The sequence below is a fragment of the Coloeus monedula genome (genome assembly GCF_965178545.1).
Source record: "Coloeus monedula genome assembly, chromosome: 26".
NCBI lineage: Eukaryota > Metazoa > Chordata > Aves > Passeriformes > Corvidae > Coloeus > Coloeus monedula.
The window spans coordinates 5,478,495-5,498,222 of NC_138806.1; the positions used below are offsets into that span (position 1 = coordinate 5,478,495).

Here is a 19,728-nt window from a genome sequence, read left to right on the forward strand (position 1 = left end):
CTTCCAGCTCTCCCAGAGGCGCGCGCGCTCCGCCGTTTCCTATTGGCTGTCGCGGAGGAGGCGTGGCCGCGTTTAGCCACGCCCCCGGCATGGTGGGGGCTCCGCTCGGCCGCGATGGAGCTGGGGGACCTGCGGAAGAGCTACCGGGGGGACACCGAGGTGGGACGGGGGGACCCGGGGGGTGCTGGCACGGGGGGAGCCCCCAGGCTGTCCCCAAGGCCCGGAGAACCCCCCCTGCCCCCCCCGTTCCCGAGGGTGCCCCCCCCAGCCAGGGTAACCTCCCACGCGGCCGCTTCCCAGCGTGTCCCCAAAACTCGGGGACCCCCCTCAGGATGTCCCCAAGGCTCGGGGAACCCTCCCGTTCCGTGAGGGTACCCCCGCCGCGGTGCTGGCAGTGACCGTAGAACCGGGGTGTCCCCACCCTGAGGGGGTCCCCAAGGCCTGGCGTGACCCCCCCCCCCTCCCCCCACCCAGTGCTCGTTGTCCCCTCGGAACTGGGGTGTCCCCCCCTCCAAAACCTACAGGATCTCCCTCCATGTGCTGAGAGTGACCTTGGACCCAGGATGGCTTCTCTTTGTGGTGGTGACGGCGTTGAAATTGGGGTGATCCCCGTCCTAAGCTGTCCCCAAGACCTGGGGTGACCCCAAGACCCGGGATGGCCCCCCCAGCCTGTCCCCAACACCTGGGGTTCCCCCCTCCTTCCACTCGCGGCACCCCCAATGCTGTGCCCACCCCGTCCCCTGTGCTGGCCGTGCCCCTGAGTGCGGTGTGACCCCCCCCAAGTGTCCCCAAAGCCCCGGGTCCCCCCCTTACAGTGTCCCCCGTGTCCCCAGGCCTTCGAGGAGCAGCACTTGGCCTCCCTTGACCCCATCGAGCAATTCCGAGCCTGGTTCCAGGAGGCCCTGGACTGCCCGGACATCGGCGAGGTCAACGCCATGTGCTTGGCCACCTGCACTAGGTGACACAGAGGGGTCGCAGGGTGGTCACAGGGGTGCCCTGGGTGCCGTCCTCACCCCGCTGACCCCACACAGGGACGGGAAGCCCTCGGCCCGGATGGTGCTGCTGAAAGGGTTCGGGCAGGACGGGTTCCGCTTCTTCACCAACTACGAGAGCAGGAAGGGGAAGGAGCTGGTGAGGGCTGGGGAGGGGGGGTTTTGGGGGGCGAATCCCGGATTCCTGAAGCTGGGAGCTTCCTGAAGTTGACAGCTCCCTCCTCTGCCCCCCAGGATTCCAATCCCTTCGCTTCCCTCGTCTTCTACTGGGAGCCCCTCTGCCGGCAGGTGAGGAGGGGTCCCCCGGGAGCACGGCCGGATCCTGGGAATGGGGTCGGGCAGGGGCTGCTCCCGCTCCGGGTGGGAATTTGGGGCTGGGGGTCACACTGGGATGGGCCCTGGGTTGAGACAGGGTGGGGGGTGGCTGCGGTTTTTGGGTGGAAAAGGCAAGGAATGGGGTTGCTCCGTGCACGGGAGCACCTTTGGAGCCACAGGGCAGAGCCCGGGGGATGGTGGTCCCCAGCAGGGATGTGATCCCTGAATTTTGGGTGGAAAAGGCAGGGAATGGGGTGGTTCTGAGCTCGGGAACCTCTTTGGCACCACTGACCAGAGCCCAGGGGATGGTGGTTCCCAGCAGGGATGTGATCGTTGAATTTTGGGTGGAAAAGGCAGGGAATGGGGTGGTTCTGAGCTCGGGAACCCCTTTGGCACCACTGGCGAGATCCTCGAGGATGGTGATCTCCACCAGGGATGTGATCCCTGCATTTTTGGCGTGGAAAAGTCAGGGAATGGGGCACTTCCATGCTCGGGAGCCCCTTTGGCACCACTGACCAGAGCCCAGGGGATGGTGATCGCCACCAGCGATGTGATCCCTGAGTTTTGCGTGGAAAAAGGCAGGGAATGGGCGCGGTTCCGTGCTCGGGAGCCCCTTCGGAGCTTTGGGTCCCTGGCCCAGGTGCGGATCGAGGGCTCGGTGAAGCGGCTGCCGGAGGAGGAATCCGAGCGCTACTTCCACTCCCGCCCCAAGGGCAACCAGATCGGCGCCCTGGTCAGCCGGCAGAGCTCCGTCATCCCGGACCGCGAGGTGAGCCCGGCCCTTTCCCTCCGGGAGCAGCCCACGGCTGCCCCGCTCACCCTCCCCTTCCTCCCTTCCCGACCCCGCAGTACCTGAGGAAGAGGAACGCCGAGCTGGAGGAGCGGTACCGCGACACGCCGGTGCCCAAGCCGGACTATTGGTGAGCGCGGGGGCTGAACCCCCCCCAAAACCCCCGCCGTGAACCCCCGCCCTGAGCCCCGCGTGTCCCTTGCAGGGGCGCGTACATCGTGGAGCCGGAGGTGGTGGAGTTCTGGCAGGGCCAAAGCAACCGGCTGCACGACCGGATCGTGTTCCGGCGGCTGCGGGACCGCGCGGCGCCGCTCGGGGCCATGACCCACCGGGCACACGGCGACTGGGTCTACGAGCGCTTCTCGCCCTGAGCCCGGCGCTGCTCGGGAATGTCACCCGTGCTGCGGCCACCCCCGGCCCGGCCCTGGCGGTGCGCTGGGAAATGAGTTCAGAGCTCCGCCTGCCCCCGCTGTGTCCCCAAATCCATCCGCGACCGCTGCCGGCGCTGCCGGTGGTTAATTAATCGTGTTAATGATTGTGCAGGGTCCGGTTGTGACCCCGGTGACCCCCTTCCCCCTGTCGCTGTCCTGCTGCTGTCGCCGCCTCTGTTTTTCCATGTTTTGTGTGGAGCTGTGGAATGTGCTCGATGCCCGGTTCATTATTGCTGTTGTTTAATGAACTTCAATAACGCGTCGCTCCTGTCGTGGGCCTGTCCCAGGGCCGTGACACCCCAGCCCTCACCCTGTCCCCTCCTCCAGCTGCTTGTCCAAGCCTGGAAGAAATAAATCGGGATTTATGTGAAGGCGTGAAGGGTTTGGGTTAATACCGGGTTAATATTTACCCAGGCGGGGCCGGGCTCTGCCGGGGCAGCTGGAGCTCGGAGCTGCCGGGAATCCCGGCCCTGAGTGAAACCAATCCCTAAAAACCGCGCCGGTTCCGTGTTTGCCGTCCCGGGACAGGGTCGTGCCAAGGGCTGGCTGTCCCACCCTGGGTGGTGGCAGGGCAGCCCTGGCACGGAGGGCCGGTGGCCACGGGGCTGTGCCACCCTCTGTGCCACTGTCACAGCCCCCTCAGTGGCTCTGGAGCCTCCCGGCTGTGCCCGTCCCTTGGGAAGAGCCGCCAGGGAGGGACGGGAGGGGACAGGGCGATGTCGCAGGAAGGGGCACAGCCGGGGCTCCCACCCGTGCGGGCACCGGGAGCCCAAATTCCAGGGTGAGGGGGGTTCATGGACCGAGGGCTTCCTGCTGGGACAGGATCCCGGGATTCCAGCGGGACAAGGAACGGGCTGGGAGCAAACAGAGCCGAGGGCGGGGACCGAGGGGGAGGGGGGCCCTGGCACCGGCCCCGTGCCGGGAAACCGGGGCTGGGCTCGGGCTCTTGGCACCCTCCGGCTTTTGTCGGAGCCGGGAAGGGGCTGGAGCTGCGGAGTTCAGGAACAGCCGCACCCTGCGGCGCTGGGAGGGCACCCCGGGTTCCGGCCACCCCCGCGCGTCCCCTTTTCCGTGGGGTCAGGGATTCCCCGGGATGCCCAGGATCCCAGAGAGATTCCCAGAGGGATCCAGAGCTTTCCCACCCTGCCAGGAATTCGGAGAGAAATCTCTGGAGCTGCCCCTGCTTCCAGCCCCGCGTGTTCCCCATCCGCAGGGTCAGGAGCTGGGAGGGCACCCCGGGCTCCGGCCACCCCCGCGTGTCCCCTTTTCCAGGGGGTCAGGGATTCCCCGGGATGCCCAGGCTCCCAGAGAGATCCCAGAAGGATCCAGAGCTTTCCCAGCCTTCCAGGCCGGGTTTAGGGATCCGCGGAGCTCTCCCGGAGCCGCCGCCGCTTCCTCGTCCTTCACCGGGTCAGGGATTCCCCGCCATGGCACCGCCCCCACCCGCGTCCCGGAGGGATCCGGAGCCTTCCCACCCTTCCAGGCTGGATCCAGGGATCCGCGGAGCTCTCCCGGAGCTGCCTCAGGCTCGGTTTATTAACCACAGTTAATTAGCAGCGGGCGCGAGGGCTTCCAACATCCCGACCCCCGGCGTCGGCTCCCCGCTTCCAGCAGCAGGGAGCGATTCCCTGGGGAACGCGGCTCCTCCTGGGAGCCCTCCGCGGTCCCCGTGGGGGGATTTATCCCGCAGGGTCGTTCCCTGGGGACAGGGAAGAGTCGCATCCCCGCTCGGAGGTGACTCGGCAAGGACGCGGCACCGGCGGCTCCGCAGCCCCTCGGGACTGGGACACGAGCGGGAGCTCGGCCCCGAAGAGTGACGGGAGGAGGGGATCGGGATCGGGGCAGAGCCGGGCGGGCGGTGCGGGGAGTGTCCTCATCCTCATCCCAGTACGAACCAGTCAGCGCTGGGGAGCGGGAGGGACGGGCAGCGCCCGGCTCGGCGCCCCGCTCTGCCCCGGGGTCAGTCCTGTCGGGTCCTGGATTTTCCCTCGGATAAACTCCATCCCGAGTCCTCTCTCCTCCTGCAGCCCCCCGGACCGGCATCCCCGGGGGGGTGACATCGAGCCGGGTCACTTCTCCTCGCGCTCGCCGGCCCCGCACAGGTTGGGATGCTCGGCCAGCGTCGCCCTCACTTTCTTCTTCTCCTTGAAGCGCCCGGAGTGCGAGACCTTGACGTGTTTGCCCTTGGTGCTCTTGTCCACGATCTTCTCCAGGCGGGCGGCGAAGCCGGGGGGCCCCTCCGGGCCGGTCCCGTCCGCGCTGTCCCCTCCTCCCGGGGCCGCGTGGCCGTCGGGGCTCTCGTACAGCACCGTGGGCGCTGCCTGGCGCTTCCGCAGGAACGTCAGCTTCCACCAGCCGTGCCCGTCGGCCATCCTGGAACGGGATTCGGGGATCGTATTCCCTCCTGGAGTTCCCTCAGCCCTCCCCGGGGCTGCCATCCCGGAGCTGGCGGCGATGGATGAAGGATGCGGTGCTTCCTTCCCATCGGGGCGCGATCCCCGGGGAGCGCCCCGCGGGGACCAGGAGGGGATTTTCCAGGGCTCGGGAATTCCGGAGCGCCTGGAAAAGGCTGCTGGCAGCGCCGGGAGCTGCCCTTATCGGCCACGTGCAGCGGGCAGGGAGGGAGGGAGCCCGGTGAGCAAACAGGAACAGGAACTGGGGCGCAGGTGGGACCGGGGAGGCGCCGGGAGCGCTGCCGGGGGGTCCCCGCCTGCCGCACCCCGGGCTCGGGGCTCGCCTGGCCCCGGTGGCGCCGGGAGGGAGCGCTGGAGGAGCCTGGGAAGGTTCCGGGAAGGTTCCGGGAAGGCTCCGGAGCCGACCGTGGCTCCAGGGCAGGAACCCAGAGCAGGCGGCTCCCGAGCCGAGCGCTTCCCTGGCCGCGGGCACGGAGAGGATTCCCAGCGCCCTGTCCCATCCCGGGGCCCAGCCCAGCCCCGTGTCCCCATCCCGGGCTCCAGCCCAGCTCCCTGTCCCCATCCCGGGCTCCAGCCCAGCTCCCTGTCCCCGTCCCGGGCTCCAGCCCAGCCCCGTGTCCCCATCCCGGGCTCCAGCACAGCCTCGTGTCCCCATCCCGGTGCCCAGCCCAGCCCCGTGTCCCCATCCCGGGGCTCCAGCACAGCTTCGTGTCCCCATCCCGGGCTCCAGCCCAGCTCCGTGTCCCCATCCCGGTGCCCAGCCCAGCTCCCTGTCCCCATCCCGGGCTCCAGCACAGCCTCGTGTCCCCATCCCGGTGCCCAGCCCAGCCCCGTGTCCCCATCCCGGGGCTCCAGCACAGCTTCGTGTCCCCATCCCGGTGCCCAGCCCAGCTCCCTGTCCCCGTCCCGGGCTCCAGCCCAGCCCCGTGTCCCCATCCCGGGCTCCAGCCCAGCCCCGTGTCCCCGTTGCGCTCCGCCACCAGCCACCCCTCCCCGATGTCGCCTCCCGCACCTCTTTGGGGGGGTTAAACCCTCTTTTCCCTCTGGCACAGGGGGACAAGGACACAGAGACTGCGGCCACCACCTCGCTGGTGGCCCCTGTGTCCCCCCACGCCCCCTCCCCCCCCGGAGTGCCAGAGCCAGGCGGGACCATCCCCGGCCGTGTCGCCAGAGTGTCCCCGGGGTTGCCACATCCCATCCGCAGCACGGACACCCCATCCCGGTACCTGCTCCTGCCGCGCCCGGGGGTCCCGGGGGGGATCCCGGGGGTGTCCCGGGGGTGTCCCGCGGGGCAGCGCGGGCAGGTGCCGCTCACCTGCCGCTGTCCCCGTCAAGGTGAACCCGCTCCCAAACCCCTCCTGCCGGAGCAAACAGCGGGGCCGGGCCAGGCACGGCTGAATATTCATGACGGGGAGCGGTGCCAGCCCTGGGCGGGTGGCCCCGGGTGGCCCTGGGTGGCCCTGGGTGGCCCTGGGTGGCCCTGGGTGACCGTCACCGCCGCGGGCCGGCCGTGACAGCGCTCGGGGCGCGGTGGCTCCGGGGCACGAGGGTCGGGCACCGGGAGCGGAGGGAATTGCGGCTCCCGGTGGGATCCGCCGAAACCCGCGGCTGCCGGACCGGTTCCTGCTCCCGCTGCTCCCCGCGAGGTCACCGGGATGTGCCCGTGTCGCCACGGGATGTGTCCCCGACGGGGGACTCCCAGCCCCGCAGGGACGCGGGGACACCGCGGGACCCCCGGTGACGCTCCCGGGGGCCGGAGCTGCTCCCCCAAGTTAATCCAGCGGGATGATCCCGAGGGATCCTGGTTCTGTCGGGGATTATCGGTGCCTGAGGGATCTGGGAGCTGCTCCAGGACCCCTCCCAGGGGTCCCCAAGGGACCTGGGGTCCCGTTTTGGGACCGCTGCTGAGGGTCCCAGGGGGATTCCGGCTCTGTCCAGTGGTCCCCGAGGGTCCTTGGATCTGCTCTGGGAGCAACTGGGGGTCCCAGTGGGATCCTGGCTCTGTACTGGGGTATCCAGTGGTTCTCAAGGGGTCTGGGATCTGCTCTGGGGGAAACGGGGGATCCCCGCAGGGATCGGGATCTGCTCGGGAGCATCCCGGGAACTCCTGCGGGACCCTGAGGGACGGCTTGAGGGGGATCCCGGGGCATCCCGGCTCAGTGCTGGGGCACCTTGGGACCGGGATTGGGGCCGGGATTGAGACCGGGACCGGGATTAAAACCAGGATTGGGATCAGGATTGGGGACTGGGATCGGGATTGGGACCCCCGAACTCCTCCGCCATCTCCGATTGGTCCCTGAAGACCCCGCCCCTTTCCCGTCCAGCCAATCGAAATGCCGGCACGTGGCGCTGCCGCGGCGCTCCCGCCTTCTGATTGGTGGGAGGGCGGGACCTTTGGGCGGAGCGCGTTTTGATTGGCTGAAGCGCGGGAGCTGAGGCAGGCGATTGGCTGAGGAGGGGAAGGCGGAAGTGGAGAGGCGGAGACGGGAGAGATGCAGGTGAGGAGCGGGAGCGGGACCGGGAGAGGGGAAGGGGAAGGAACCAGGACCGGGATCGGGACCGGGACCGGCATCGGGGAAGGGTCTGGAAGCGGGTCCAGGCCCAGGGGAGCGGGCAAAGCCCGGGCCCGGGCGCTGGAGCGGAAGGTCCCGACCCCCGGCCCAGTCCCGGTGCCGGTTCCGGTCCGCATCTCCCGTGTCCTCCCCGCAGGTCGCTCCCCAGGAGTACCAGAATGTGCCCATCGACATCCAGACCAGCAAACTGCTGGGTACGGGAGCTCCTCCCCGTCCTTGGCCTCCCCCGGCTCCCCTCTTCCCTCCAAACCGGGGAAGGAACCAGGAATTCATCCCCGGTTATCCCCGGCCCCATCCGCGCTCTTCCCTCCAAACCGGGGAAGGGCCGGGAATTCATCCAGTGTTTGGTTGTTCCCTTTCCCCTCCGGATTTGGGGGGAACACCCAGGGATTCATCCCAATATTTGGCCCCTCCAACCTCCCCCTTTCCCCTCCAGAACTGGGAATTTATCCCAATATTTGACCCTTCATTTCCCTTCCGGACTTGGGGAAAAAGCCGGGAATTCATCCCAATATTTGACCCTTCATTACCCCTCTGAATTTGGAGGAAAAGCTGGGAATTCATCCCAATATTTGACCTTTCCTTTCCCCCTCTGGATTTGCGGAAAGACCCGGGAATTCATCCCAATATTTGACCCTTCCCTTTCCCCTCCAAACCTGGAGAAAGATCGGGAATTCATCCCAATGTTGGACCCTTCATTTCCCCTCCGAATTTGCGGAAAGACCCAGGAATTCATCCCAATATTTGGCCCCTCCAACCTCCCCCTTTCCCCTCCGATCCCAGGGGTTCCTCCCGGGGTTGGGTCCCCGTGTCCCGGGGGGTGTCCCGGGGGGTGTCCCCCTCACCGTGTCCCCCCATGACCCCACTGTCCCCATGACCCCCCCATGACCCCACTAACCCCATGACCCCCCATGACCCCGCTGTCCCCGTGTCCCCCCTGGTGACCCCACTAACCCCATGTCCCCCCCCATGACCCCACTAACCCCATGTCCCCCCATGACCCCACTGTCCCCATGTCCCCCCCATGACCCCGCTGTCCCCATGTCCCCCCTGGTGACCCCACTAACCCCATGTCCCCCATGACCCCGCTGTCCCCATGTCCCCCCTGGTGACCCCACTAACCCCATGTCCCCCCATGACCCCACTGTCCCCATGTCCCCCATGACCCCACTGTCCCCATGACCCCCCATGACCCCACTAACCCCATGTCCCCCCATGACCCCACTGTCCCCATGTCCCCCCCATGACCCCGCTGTCCCCATGTCCCCCCTGGTGACCCCACTAACCCCATGTCCCCCATGACCCCGCTGTCCCCATGTCCCCCCTGGTGACCCCACTGTCCCCATGTCCCCCATGACCCCACTGTCCCCATGACCCCCCATGACCCCACTGTCCCCATGTCCCCCCATGACCCCGCTGTCCCCATGTCCCCCATGACCCCACTGTCCCCATGTCCCCCATGACCCCACTAACCCCATGTCCCCCCCGGTGACCCCGCTGTCCCCGTGTCCCCCCATGACCCCGCTGTCCCCATGTCCCCCCATGACCCCACTGTCCCCATGTCCCCCCCATGACCCCACTAACCCCATGTCCCCCCATGACCCCACTGTCCCCATGTCCCCCCATGACCCCACTAACCCCATGTCCCCCCCATGACCCCGCTGTCCCCATGTCCCCCCATGACCCCACTAACCCCATGTCCCCCCCCATGACCCCACTAACCCCATGTCCCTCCCATGACCCCGCTGTCCCCGTGTCCCCCCTGGTGACCCCACTAACCCCATGTCCCCCCATGACCCCACTGTCCCCATGTCCCTCCCATGACCCCGCTGTCCCCATGTCCCCCCATGACCCCACTGTCCCCGTGTCCCCCCATGACCCCACTGTCCCCATGTCCCCCCATGACCCCACTGTCCCCATGTCCCCCCATGACCCCACTAACCCCATGTCCCCCCATGACCCCACTGTCCCCATGTCCCCCCATGACCCCACTAACCCCATGTCCCCCCATGACCCCACTGTCCCCATGTCCCCCCATGACCCCGCTGTCCCCGTGTCCCCAGACTGGCTCGTGGACCGGCGCCACTGCAGCCGGCGCTGGCAGGCGCAGCTGCAGCTGGTCCGGGAGCGGCTCCAGGTGGCCATCCAGGACATGCCGGAGAACCCGGAGATCAAAGAGCTGCTGGAGGGCTCCTGTGAGTGGAGATTTGGGATTTGGGATTTGGGAGGTGTGTGTGTGTGGGGGGGGGGGGGGGGGGGTCACGCCTGTTCCCAAAGGTTCGGTGGTGGTAGCTCAAAAACACCCCCAAAACCTCCTGGGGATCCCTCAAAGTCTGCCAGGAACCCCCAAAAACCTTCTGGAGATGCCCTAAAACCTCTTGGGGATCCCTCAAAATCTCCCAGGGATCCCCTAAAACCTCCCGGGAACCCCCAAAAACCTCCTGGAGATGCCTAAAAACCTTCTGGAGATGCCCCTAAAACCTCTTGGGGATCCCTCAAAACTTCCCAGGGATCCAAAACTTCCCAGGGATCCCCTAAAAGCCCCTGGGAACCCCCAAAAACCTCCAGGAGATGCCCTAGAACCTCCTGGGGGTCCCTCAGAACCCCTTGGGGATCCCTCAAAACGCTCCTGGAGATCCCTCAGAGCCTCCTGGAGATCCCTCAGAACCCCTTGGGGATCCCTCAGAACCTCCTGGAGATCCCTCAGAACCTCCTGGAGATCCCTCAGAACCTCCTGGGAATCCCTCAGAGCCTCCTGGAGATCCCTCAGAGCCTCCTGGAGATGCCCAAAAACCTCCTGGAGATCACTCAGAGCCTCCTGGAGATCCCTCAGAACCTCCTAGGAATCCCTCAGAGCCTCCTGGGGGTCCCTCAGAGCCTCCTGGAGATGCCCAAAAACCTCCTGGGGGTCCTTCAGAACCTCCTGGGGGTCCCTCAGAGCCTCCTGGAGATCCCTCAGAGCCTCCTGGAGATCCCTCAGAACCTCCTGGAGATGCCCAAAAACCTCCTGGAGATCACTCAGAGCCTCCTGGAGATCCCTCAGAACCTCCTGGAGATCCCTCAGAACCTCCTGGAGATGCCCAAAAACCTCCTGGGGGTCCTTCAGAACCTCCTGGGGGTCCCTCAGAGCCTCCTGGAGATGCCCGAAAACCTCCTGGGGGTCCCTCAGAGGCTCCTGGGGGTCCCTCAGAGGCTCCTGGGGGTCCCTCAGAGGCTCCCAGGCCCCCCCGCCCGCCGTGACCCCGTCCCTGCTCCGCCCCAGACCTGCACTACTTCCACTGCCTGCGGATCCTGGAGATCCTCAAGGGCACCGAGGCCTCCACCAAGAACCTCTTCGGGCGCTACTCGTCCCAAAGGATGAAGGTGGGAGCGGCCTCCTCTTCCTCCTCTTCCTCCTCTTCCTCTTCATCCTCCTCTTCCACCTCATCCTCCTCTTCCTCCTCCTCTCTCCCCTCTCTCCCCTTCCCTCCCCTCCCTCCTTGTCCTCCTCATCCTCCTGTTCCTCCTCTTCCTATTCATCCTTCTTTTCCTCTTCATCCTCCTGTTCCTCCATCCTCCTCATCCTCTTCCACCTCATCCCCTTCCTCCCCTTCCTCCTCATCCTCCTGTTCCTTCTCTTCCTCTTCATCCTCTTCATCCTCTTCATCCTCCTCTTCCTCCTCATCTCCCTCCTCCTCCTCCTCCTCCATCCCCCTCTTCCTCTTCTTCCCTTCCTCCTCTTCCTCCTCCCTCCTCCTCTTCCACCTCATTCTCTCCCTCCTCATCCTTCTCTTTTTCTTCATCCTCCTCTTCCTCTCCTCCTTCCTCCTCCTCCTCCTCCCGTCCCTGCTCACGCTCCCGTCCCTCCCCAGGACTGGCAGGAGGTCGTGTCCCTCTACGAGAAGGAGAACACCTACCTGGGTACGGGATGGGGAGTGGGGATGGGAACGATGAATCCCAGTGGGATGGGAGCCCCGAGGTGTCCCAGAGAACCCCCTGGGCGGGTGGAGTTCAGTCCCTGAACTGGGATGGGAAAGGGGAATTCAACCTGCAAACTGGGATGGGGTGGGATGGGATGGGATGGGATGGGATGGATGGGATGGGATGGGATGGGATGGATGGGATGGGATGGATGGGATGGGATGGGATGGGATGGGATGGGATGGGATGGATGGGATGGATGGGATGGGATGGGATGGGATGGATGGGATGGGATGGATGGGATGGGATGGGATGGGCTGGGATGGACAGGATGGGATGGATGGGATGGGATGGGTGGGATGGATGGGATGGGATGGATGGGATGGGATGGGATGGGATGGGATGGGATGGGATGGGATGGGATGGGATGGGATGGGATGGATGGGATGGATGGGATGGGATGGGATGGGATGGATGGGATGGGATGGATGGGCTGGGATGGATGGGATGGATGGGATGGGATGGGCTGGGATGGATGGGCTGGGATGGATGGGATGGGATGGATGGGATGGGCTGGGATGGGATGGATGGGATGGGATGGATGGGCTGGGATGGATGGGATGGGATGGGACGGGGAATTCAACCGCCGAGCAGCGGCGCAAAGGGACGGGATTTGCGGGAACGCCAAATCCCAACGGGACGAGAGCCCTGGGATGTGTGGGAGCCCCGGGGGTGACCCCGCTGTCCCCCCCAGCCGAGCTCTCGAGCCTCCTGGGGCGCAGCATCGGCTACGAGGTGCCGGCGCTGCGGCGGCAGCTGGGGCGCTGCCAGCAGGCGCAGCAGGAGCTGGCGCGGCGCGAGGACGAGTGCCAGCTCGGGGCCAGCGAGCTCCGGGAGCGCTTCCTGGCCTCCTGCAGGCAGTACAGCATCGCCGTGAGTGCCGGGATGGGCCGGCCCCGAAACGGGCCTGAAAGAACCTCAAACGGGGCTGAAAGAACCCCAAACGGGGCTGAAAGAACCCCAAACAGGGCTGAAAGAGCCCCAAACAGGCGTAAAATAACCCCTGAGCAGACCCTAAAATAACCCCAAAGGAGACCCTAAAACGGGCCCAAACCAGCTCTGAAAGAACCCCAAACGGGCGTGAAATAACCCCAAACGAGCCTGAAAGAACCCCAAACGGGGCTGAAATAACCCCAAACGGGCGTAAAATAACCCCAAAGGAGACCCTAAAACAGGCCCAAACCAGCTCTGAAAGAACCCCAAATGGGGCTGAAAGAACCCCAAACGGGCGTGAAACAACCCCAAACGGGGCTGAAAGAAACCCAAACGGGGCTGAAAGAACCCCTGAGCAGACCCTAGAACAGGCATAAAATGACCCCAAAGGAGACCCTAAACCAGGCCCAGAACAGCCCTAAAATAACCCCAAAGAGACCCCAAAATAAGCCCTGAGCAGACCCTAAAACAGCCCTAAAATAACCCCAAATGGGCCTGAAATAACCCCTGAGCAGGCCCTAAAATAACCCCAAAGGAGAGCCTAGACCAGGCCCAAACCAGCTCTGAAAGAACCCCAAATGGGCCTGAAATAACCCCAAACGGGCCTGAAAGAACCCCAAACAGGGCTGAAAGAGCCCCAAACAGGCGTAAAATAACCCCTGAGCAGACCCTAAAATAACCCCAAAGGAGACCCTAAAACGGGCCCAAACCAGCTCTGAAAGAACCCCAAACGGGCGTGAAATAACCCCAAACGAGCCTGAAAGAACCCCAAACGGGGCTGAAATAACCCCAAACGGGCGTAAAATAACCCCAAAGGAGACCCTAAAACAGGCCCAAACCAGCTCTGAAAGAACCCCAAATGGGGCTGAAATAACCCCAAAGGGGTGTAAAAGAACCCCAAACGGGCATGAAATAACCCCTGAGCCGACCCTAGAACAGGCATAAAATGACCCCAAAGGAGACCCTAAACCAGGCCCAGAACAGCCCTAAAATAACCCCAAATGGGCCTGAAATAACCCCAAATGGGCCTGAAATAACCCCTGAGCAGGCCCTAAAATAACCCCAAAGGAGAGCCTAGACCAGGCCCAAACCAGCTCTGAAAGAACCCCAAACAGGGCTGAAAGAACCCCAAACGGGCGTGAAACAACCCCAAACGGGGCTGAAAGAACCCCTGAGCAGACCCTAGAACAGGCATAAAATGACCCCAAAGGAGACCCTAAACCAGGCCCAGAACAGCCCTAAAATAACCCCAAAGAGACCCCAAAATAAGCCCTGAGCAGACCCTAAAACAGCCCTAAAATAACCCCAAACAAACCCCAAATAACCCCAGGACAGCTCCCCAAAACTGACCCTAAAGCAGCCCCCAAAATCCCCAAACCGGCCCCCCCCAGCTGCCCAGAGGGGTCACACTGGGACTGGAGTGTCCCTGATGTCCCCAGGGTATCCCAGGGTGTCCCCAGGGTGTCCCCGATGTCCCCAGGGTGTCCCCAGGGTGTCCCCGATGTCCCCAGGGTGTCCCAGGGTGTCCCCAGGGTGTCCCCAGGGTGTCCCCAGAGTGTCCCCGATGTCCCCCGGGTGTCCCCAGGGTGTCCCCGATGTCCCCAGGGTGTCCCAGGGTGTCCCAGGGTGTCCCCGATGTCCCCAGGGTGTCCCCAGGGTGTCCCAGGGTGTCCCAGGGTGTCCCCGATGTCCCCAGGGTGCCGACGTGCGCCAGGAGCTGCTGGCGCTGGTTCAGGAGCTGCCGTCGCTGCTGTCCCGCATCGGGGCCGGCGCCAGCGCCCTCGGGGAGGCCATCGAGCTGTACCAGGCCTGTGTGGCCTTCGTGTGTGACAGGTAGGGACAGACCCCGGGCGGCCCTGGCACCCCAAAACACCCCTGAGCCCCCCAAACCAGCTCCTGTCCACACAAAATACACCAAAACACCCCCAAAACAGCTCCTGTCCACACAAAACACCCCTAAACCCCCCCCCAAACCAGCTCCAATACCCCTAAACCCCCCCCAAACCAGCTCCAATACCCCTAAACCCCCCAAACCAGCTCCAATACCCCTAAAACCCCCAAACCAGCTCCTATCCACACAAAACACCCCTAAACCCCCCCAAACCAGCTCCAATACCCCTAAACCCCCCAAACCAGCTCCTATACCCCTAAAACCCCCCAAACCAGCTCCAATACCCCTAAACCCCCCAAACCAGCTCCTATCCACACAAAACACCCCTAAACCCCCCCCAAACCAGCTCCAATACCCCAAAACCCCTCAAAACAGCTCCTATCCACACAAAACACCCCTAAACCCCCCCCAAACCAGCTCCAATACCCCAAAACCCCCCAAACCAGCTCCTATCCACACAAAACACCCCTAACCCCCCCCAAACCATCTCCTATACCCCTAAACCCCCCAAACCAGCTCCTATACCCCTAAAACCCCCCAAACCAGCCCTAATACCCCCCCCCCCAAAACCACCCCCCGCTCGCCCCAAAACCCCGGGCCCGGCGGTGCTGGGGTGTCCCCCTCAGCGCTGTCCCCTCGCCAGCCCCGGGGTTGAGGTGGTCCCGCTGCTGCGCTTTGTGGGGCGCAGGGGGAACACCACGGTGTTCCAGTGGCGCACGGGGCTGCCGCCGCGCCGGGTGCAGCGGCCGGAGCTGCGCCGGACCCCGCAGGAGCCGCCCCAGCAGGACACGGTGGGTCCTGGCAGGGAAAGGGAGGGGGACGGGCAGCGGAGACCCTAAATTGCTCTGCTGGGCGGTTTTGGGGTCGTGGCTCATGGGCGGGTTTTTTTGGGGGGGGTTATTTTTGCACAGATTGATTGGGGGGATTTCCCGGCGGAGGCGCCTCAGGGTGGGGACATCGACGGGGGGATCGCGGTGGAGTCCAGTCCGCAGGTGGGTGGCATTGCTCGGGGTCAGGGGTGTCCCTGTGTCCCCAAATCTCCCCTCTGTCACCCTGTGTCACCCTTTGTTCCTCAGGGTGATGATGGCATCGATTGGGGTGACGGGGAGAAGGGGACGATCACGGTGGAGTCCAGTCCGCAGGTGGGTGGCATTGCTCGGGGTCAGGGGTGTCCCCGTGTCCCCAAATCCCCCCTGTGTCACCCTTTGTCACCCTGTGTCACCCTGTGTCACCCTTTGTCACCCTTTTTTCCTCAGGGGGACAATTGGGGTGACGGGGAGAAGGGGATGATCACAGTGGAGTCCAGTCCGCAGGTGGGTGGCATCACCTGGGGTCAGGGGTGTCCCTGTGTCCCCAAATCCCCCCTGTGTCACCCTTTGTCACCCTGTGTCACCCTTTGTCACCCTGTGTCACCCTGTGTCACCCTTTGTTCCTCAGGGTGATGACGGCATCGATTGGGGTGACGGGGAGAAGGGGACAGTCACCAGTCCGCAGGTGGGTGGCATCACCCGGGGTCAGGGGTGTCCCTGTGTCCCCAAATCCCTGCTGATGTCCCCCTGTGTCACCCTTTGTCCCCCTGTGTCACCCTTTGTCCCCCTGTGTCACCCTTTGTTCCTCAGGGCGACGATGGCATCGATTGGGGTGACGGAGAAGGACAGGAGGGGACGATCACGGTGGTGGAGGCTGGAACTGAGGGTGAGCAGGGCTGGGGGGTTCCAAGGGGGGACAGGCAGCTCCCATCCCCCATATTCCCATTTCCCAGTGCCCCTGGACACCACAGAGGGGTCTGGGGAAGGGATTTGGGGTCCCATCCCTGTCCCCCTCATCACTCAGTGCCCCTGGGCACCACAGAGGGATTTGGGATTGGGGCAGAGGGTGGGATTTGGGTGCTGGGCAGGATTGGGGTGCCCTGGGGTGATGCTGAGCTGGGATTTGGGGTCCCATCCTTGCTCCCTTCACCCCGTCATCCCCACAGCACAGAGGGATTTGGGAATGGGGCAGAGGGTGGGGTTTGGGTGCTGGCCAGGGGGGTTTTAGGTACCCTGGGGTGATGCTGAGATGGGTTTGGGGTCCCATCCCTGTCCCCCTCATCGCCCAGTGCCCCTGGGCACCACAGAGGGATTTGGGATTGGGGCAGAGGGTGGGGTTTGGGTGCTGGCCAGGGGGGGTTTTTGGGTGCCCTGGGGTGATGCTGAGCTGGTTTTGGGGTCCCACCCCCAGCCCCCGAGGGGATCGCCTGCGGCTCGGACGCGCTGACCCTGCTGGAGAACCCCGAGACGCGGAACCAGTTCATCGACGAGCTGATGGAGGTGGGCACGAGGGGACGGCCACTGGCCCTGCCCCCGGGGTGGCCCTGGGGCTGAGTGACCCTGTGGGTGAGTGACCCCATGGGTGAGTGACCCCATGGGTGAGTGACCCCGGGGCTGAGTGACCCCGTGGCTGAGTGACCCCATGCCCCGTCCCCACAGCTGGAGCTGTTCCTGGCGCAGCGGCTGCTGGAGCTGGAGGACGAGGCCGACGTGGTGGCCATGAGCCAGCTGCAGCTGGCCCCGGCCGTGCTGCAGGGCCAGAGCGGCGACCGCGTGCGGGCCCAGCTGGCCACGGCCCGGGAGCTGCTGGCCCAGCTCTGCTCCCGCAGCGTCCAGCACCTCTGCATGATCCTCGCTTCGCCCAGGTGCCCAAAAGTGCCCCAAAAAAGCCCCCAAACAGACACTAAAATAGTCCTAGAACACTCCCTAAACAGCCCCTAAAATAGCCCTAAAGCAGCCCCTAAACAGCCCCAAAATAGGCCCTAAAATAACCCCAAAACAGCCCCAAAATAGGCCCTAAAATAACCCCAAAACAGCCCCAAAACAGCCCCAGGGGATGGAGAGGGGTCAGCGCTGGGGAGTGGCCATGGGGGAGGGGGTCTGGAGGGGGAGGTGTCCCTGTGTGGGGATGACCCCTGGCTGTGTCGGGGTGGCTGAGGTGGCCCTGGTTGTCCCCTGGCCATGGCAGGGTGGCTGAGGTGGCCCTGGCTGTCCCGTGGCCATGTCAGGGTGGCTGAGGGTCCCTGGTTGTCCCCTGGCCATGTCGGGATGGCTGAGGTGTCCCTGGCCATGTCGGGGTGGCTGAGGGTCCCTGGCTGTCCCTGGCCATGTCAGGGTGGCTGAGGTGTCCCTGGCCATGGCAGGGTGGCTGAGGTGTCCCTGGCCATGGCAGGGTGGCTGAGGGTCCCTGGCTGTCCCTGGCCATGTCAGGGTGGCTGAGGGTCCCTGGCTGTCCCTGGCCATGTCGGGATGGCTGAGGTGGCCCTGGCCATGTCAGGGTAGCTGAGGTGGCCCTGGCCATGTCAGGGTGGCTGAGGGTCCCTGGCTGTCCCCCCAGGTACGTGGAGCGGGTGACGGCGCTGCTGCAGCAGAAACTGCACCAGGCCGAGCTGCTGCTGGCCAAGAGGGACGCGCTGGCCCAGAAGCGCCGCGAGGCGCTGGCCGAGCAGGCGGCCCTGGAGCCCAAACTGCAGCGGCTGCAGGAGAAGACCAGGGAGCTCCAGAAACTGGTGAGGGAGGGCTGGAGACCCCACAAGACCCTCCCTGTACCCCGATTTTGCCCCTTCCCACCCCACAAGGCGCCCTGAGCCCCTCGCTGTGTGTGTTGCAGATCGAGGCCGACATCTCCAGGCGTTATGGGGGCCGGCCGGTCAACCTGATGGGCATCAACCTGTGAGCCCCGAGAGGCAGAGGGGGCTTCTGCCCCTGCCACACCCCCTGCCCACCCCTGCCATGCTGCGGGCTGAGGGCTGGTGGTGAATAAACCCAAATTTTCCTCCCAAATCGAGCTGGAGTTGAGGTGGGGTGGAGAAACCCCCCCCACACACAAAAAAGGTCTAGGGGGGCTCGGGGCCACCAGAACCTCGGGGCCACCAGAACCTCGGGGCCACCAGAAGCCCACGGCCGGTCCTTGGGGTGGCCGTGCTGGGGGGCTCCCGGTGCTGGGAGGGGGCGGTTGGGTTTTAATTTCAGAGCGGGTGACCCATGGCCGGGTGGGGCTGGCGGTGTCGCCGAGTGGGCCGGACCGGGCCGGACTGGGTTGGACTGGGTCGGACTGGGCTGAACTGGGTCGAACCGGGCCGCACCGGGCTGAACTGGGCCGGACTGGGTCGGACTGGGCTGAACTGGGTCGAACCGGGCCGCACCGGGCTGAACCGGGCCGGACTGGGTCGGACTGGGCTGGACCGGGTCGAATTGGGCCGCACCGGGCCGGACCATGCCGAACTGGGCCGAACTGGGCCGAACTGGGCCGCACCGGGCCGAACTGGGCCGAATTGGCCTGAATTGGGCCGAACTGGGCTGAACCGGGCTGAACCGGGTCGGACTGGGCCGAACTGGGCCGAACTGGGCTGAACTGGGCTGAACTGGGCCGAACTGGGTCGAACTGGGCTGAACTGAGCTGAACTGGGCTGAACTGAGCTGAACTGGGCCGGACTGGGTCGAACCGGGCCGAACTGGGCTGAACTGGGCTGAACTGGGCCGGACTGGGCTGAACTGGACCGGACTGGGCTGAACTGGACCGGACTGGGCTGAACTGGGCCGGAGCCCCGGAGCGGCTTTGGGGCGGGGCTGCCGTGCCCTGTGACGTAATCCAATGGCCACACCCCCTCTGAGAGGCCATTGGTTGATGTCGCGCGCTGGCCCCGCCTCCTCTGACGTGGCAGCCGCTCATTGGTCCGACTCTGCTGTGGGACCGCCCCACGCAGGGCTCGGGGGGTTCCCAGTGGGGCTGAGGGGTCCTATTGAGGCGGGGGGTGCGGCTCTGGGGGTCCGTCCCCCCAGGGAGTGGGGCACAGAGAGCCCCGTTCCCAGGGATCTGGGGGGTCCCGACCCCATGGGATCCGGTTTTGGGGGATGCTGGCCCCGTGGGATCCAGCTGTGGGGGGCTCCTGGCCCCATGGAATCCATTTGGGGCGATGTGGGGCTCCTGATCCCATGGGATCCAGCTGTGGGGCGTCCTGGCCCCATGGGATCCAGCTGTGAGGCTCAGGGGGCTTCCACCCCATTGGTTCTGGGGGGGATCCCATCGCCGGGCAAGGCGTGGGGCCGTGTGGGATCGCTGGCCCCATGGGGGTGGGGGGCTATGGGGGGGTCCCAGCCCGGCTCCAGCTCTCGCCCCCCTCACCCCTGTCCCCGTCGCCGTCCCCGCTCGGTGCCCCGTGGCCGTGCCACCGCCGCCGCGGCGACAGCTCATTAACCCCGCTAACAGTGATTAACGGGCTAATTAACGGCTGTCTGGCACTGTCCCGGAGCCGGGAGCCGCGGAGGATCCCCCGTGAGGATTGGGGTGGCTCCGGGGGGAGGGAGGGGTCTGGGGGTCACCGCCCGGGGGTCACCGTCCCCGTCGTCTCCATAGCGAAGGCATGCGGGCGGGGGGCTCGGGCCATAAAGCGCCTTTAT

At 65.3% G+C, this 19,728-nt stretch overlaps 3 protein-coding genes across 4 annotated transcripts; 2 read left to right on the forward strand and 1 right to left on the reverse strand.

The window, feature by feature from the left end:
- The first annotated feature begins 81 nt into the window (after positions 1–81).
- Positions 82–2,840, forward strand: PNPO (pyridoxamine 5'-phosphate oxidase). Its single transcript, XM_082297402.1, has 7 exons — positions 82–159; positions 834–958; positions 1,032–1,131; positions 1,227–1,280; positions 1,948–2,076; positions 2,157–2,227; positions 2,303–2,840. The coding sequence occupies exons 1-7, from the start codon at positions 115–117 to the stop codon at positions 2,466–2,468; spliced, it is 690 nt and encodes a 229-aa protein (XP_082153528.1). The 5' UTR covers positions 82–114; the 3' UTR covers positions 2,469–2,840.
- Positions 2,841–4,597: 1,757 nt separating this feature from the next.
- Positions 4,598–4,900, reverse strand: PRR15L (proline rich 15 like; the record flags this gene model as incomplete). The annotated part of the gene is made up of 1 exon (XM_082297544.1): positions 4,598–4,900. The coding sequence occupies one exon, from the start codon at positions 4,898–4,900 to the stop codon at positions 4,598–4,600; it is 303 nt and encodes a 100-aa protein (XP_082153670.1).
- Positions 4,901–7,419: 2,519 nt separating this feature from the next.
- Positions 7,420–18,097, forward strand: CDK5RAP3 (CDK5 regulatory subunit associated protein 3). Of its 2 annotated transcripts, none has more exons than XM_082297594.1 (16): positions 7,420–7,440; positions 7,652–7,709; positions 9,579–9,710; positions 10,778–10,878; positions 11,367–11,415; positions 12,170–12,348; positions 14,105–14,241; positions 14,943–15,090; positions 15,211–15,291; positions 15,376–15,441; positions 15,737–15,793; positions 15,919–15,994; positions 16,520–16,608; positions 16,768–16,973; positions 17,666–17,837; positions 17,939–18,097. In XM_082297594.1, exons 1-16 carry the CDS (start codon positions 7,435–7,437, stop codon positions 18,002–18,004), a joined length of 1,623 nt encoding a protein of 540 aa, XP_082153720.1. In that variant the 5' UTR covers positions 7,420–7,434; the 3' UTR covers positions 18,005–18,097. The 2 variants fall into 2 exon arrangements, with proteins under 2 accessions (XP_082153720.1, XP_082153721.1); XM_082297595.1 differs by having other exon boundaries at positions 14,988–15,090.
- The last annotated feature ends 1,631 nt before the right edge of the window (positions 18,098–19,728 follow it).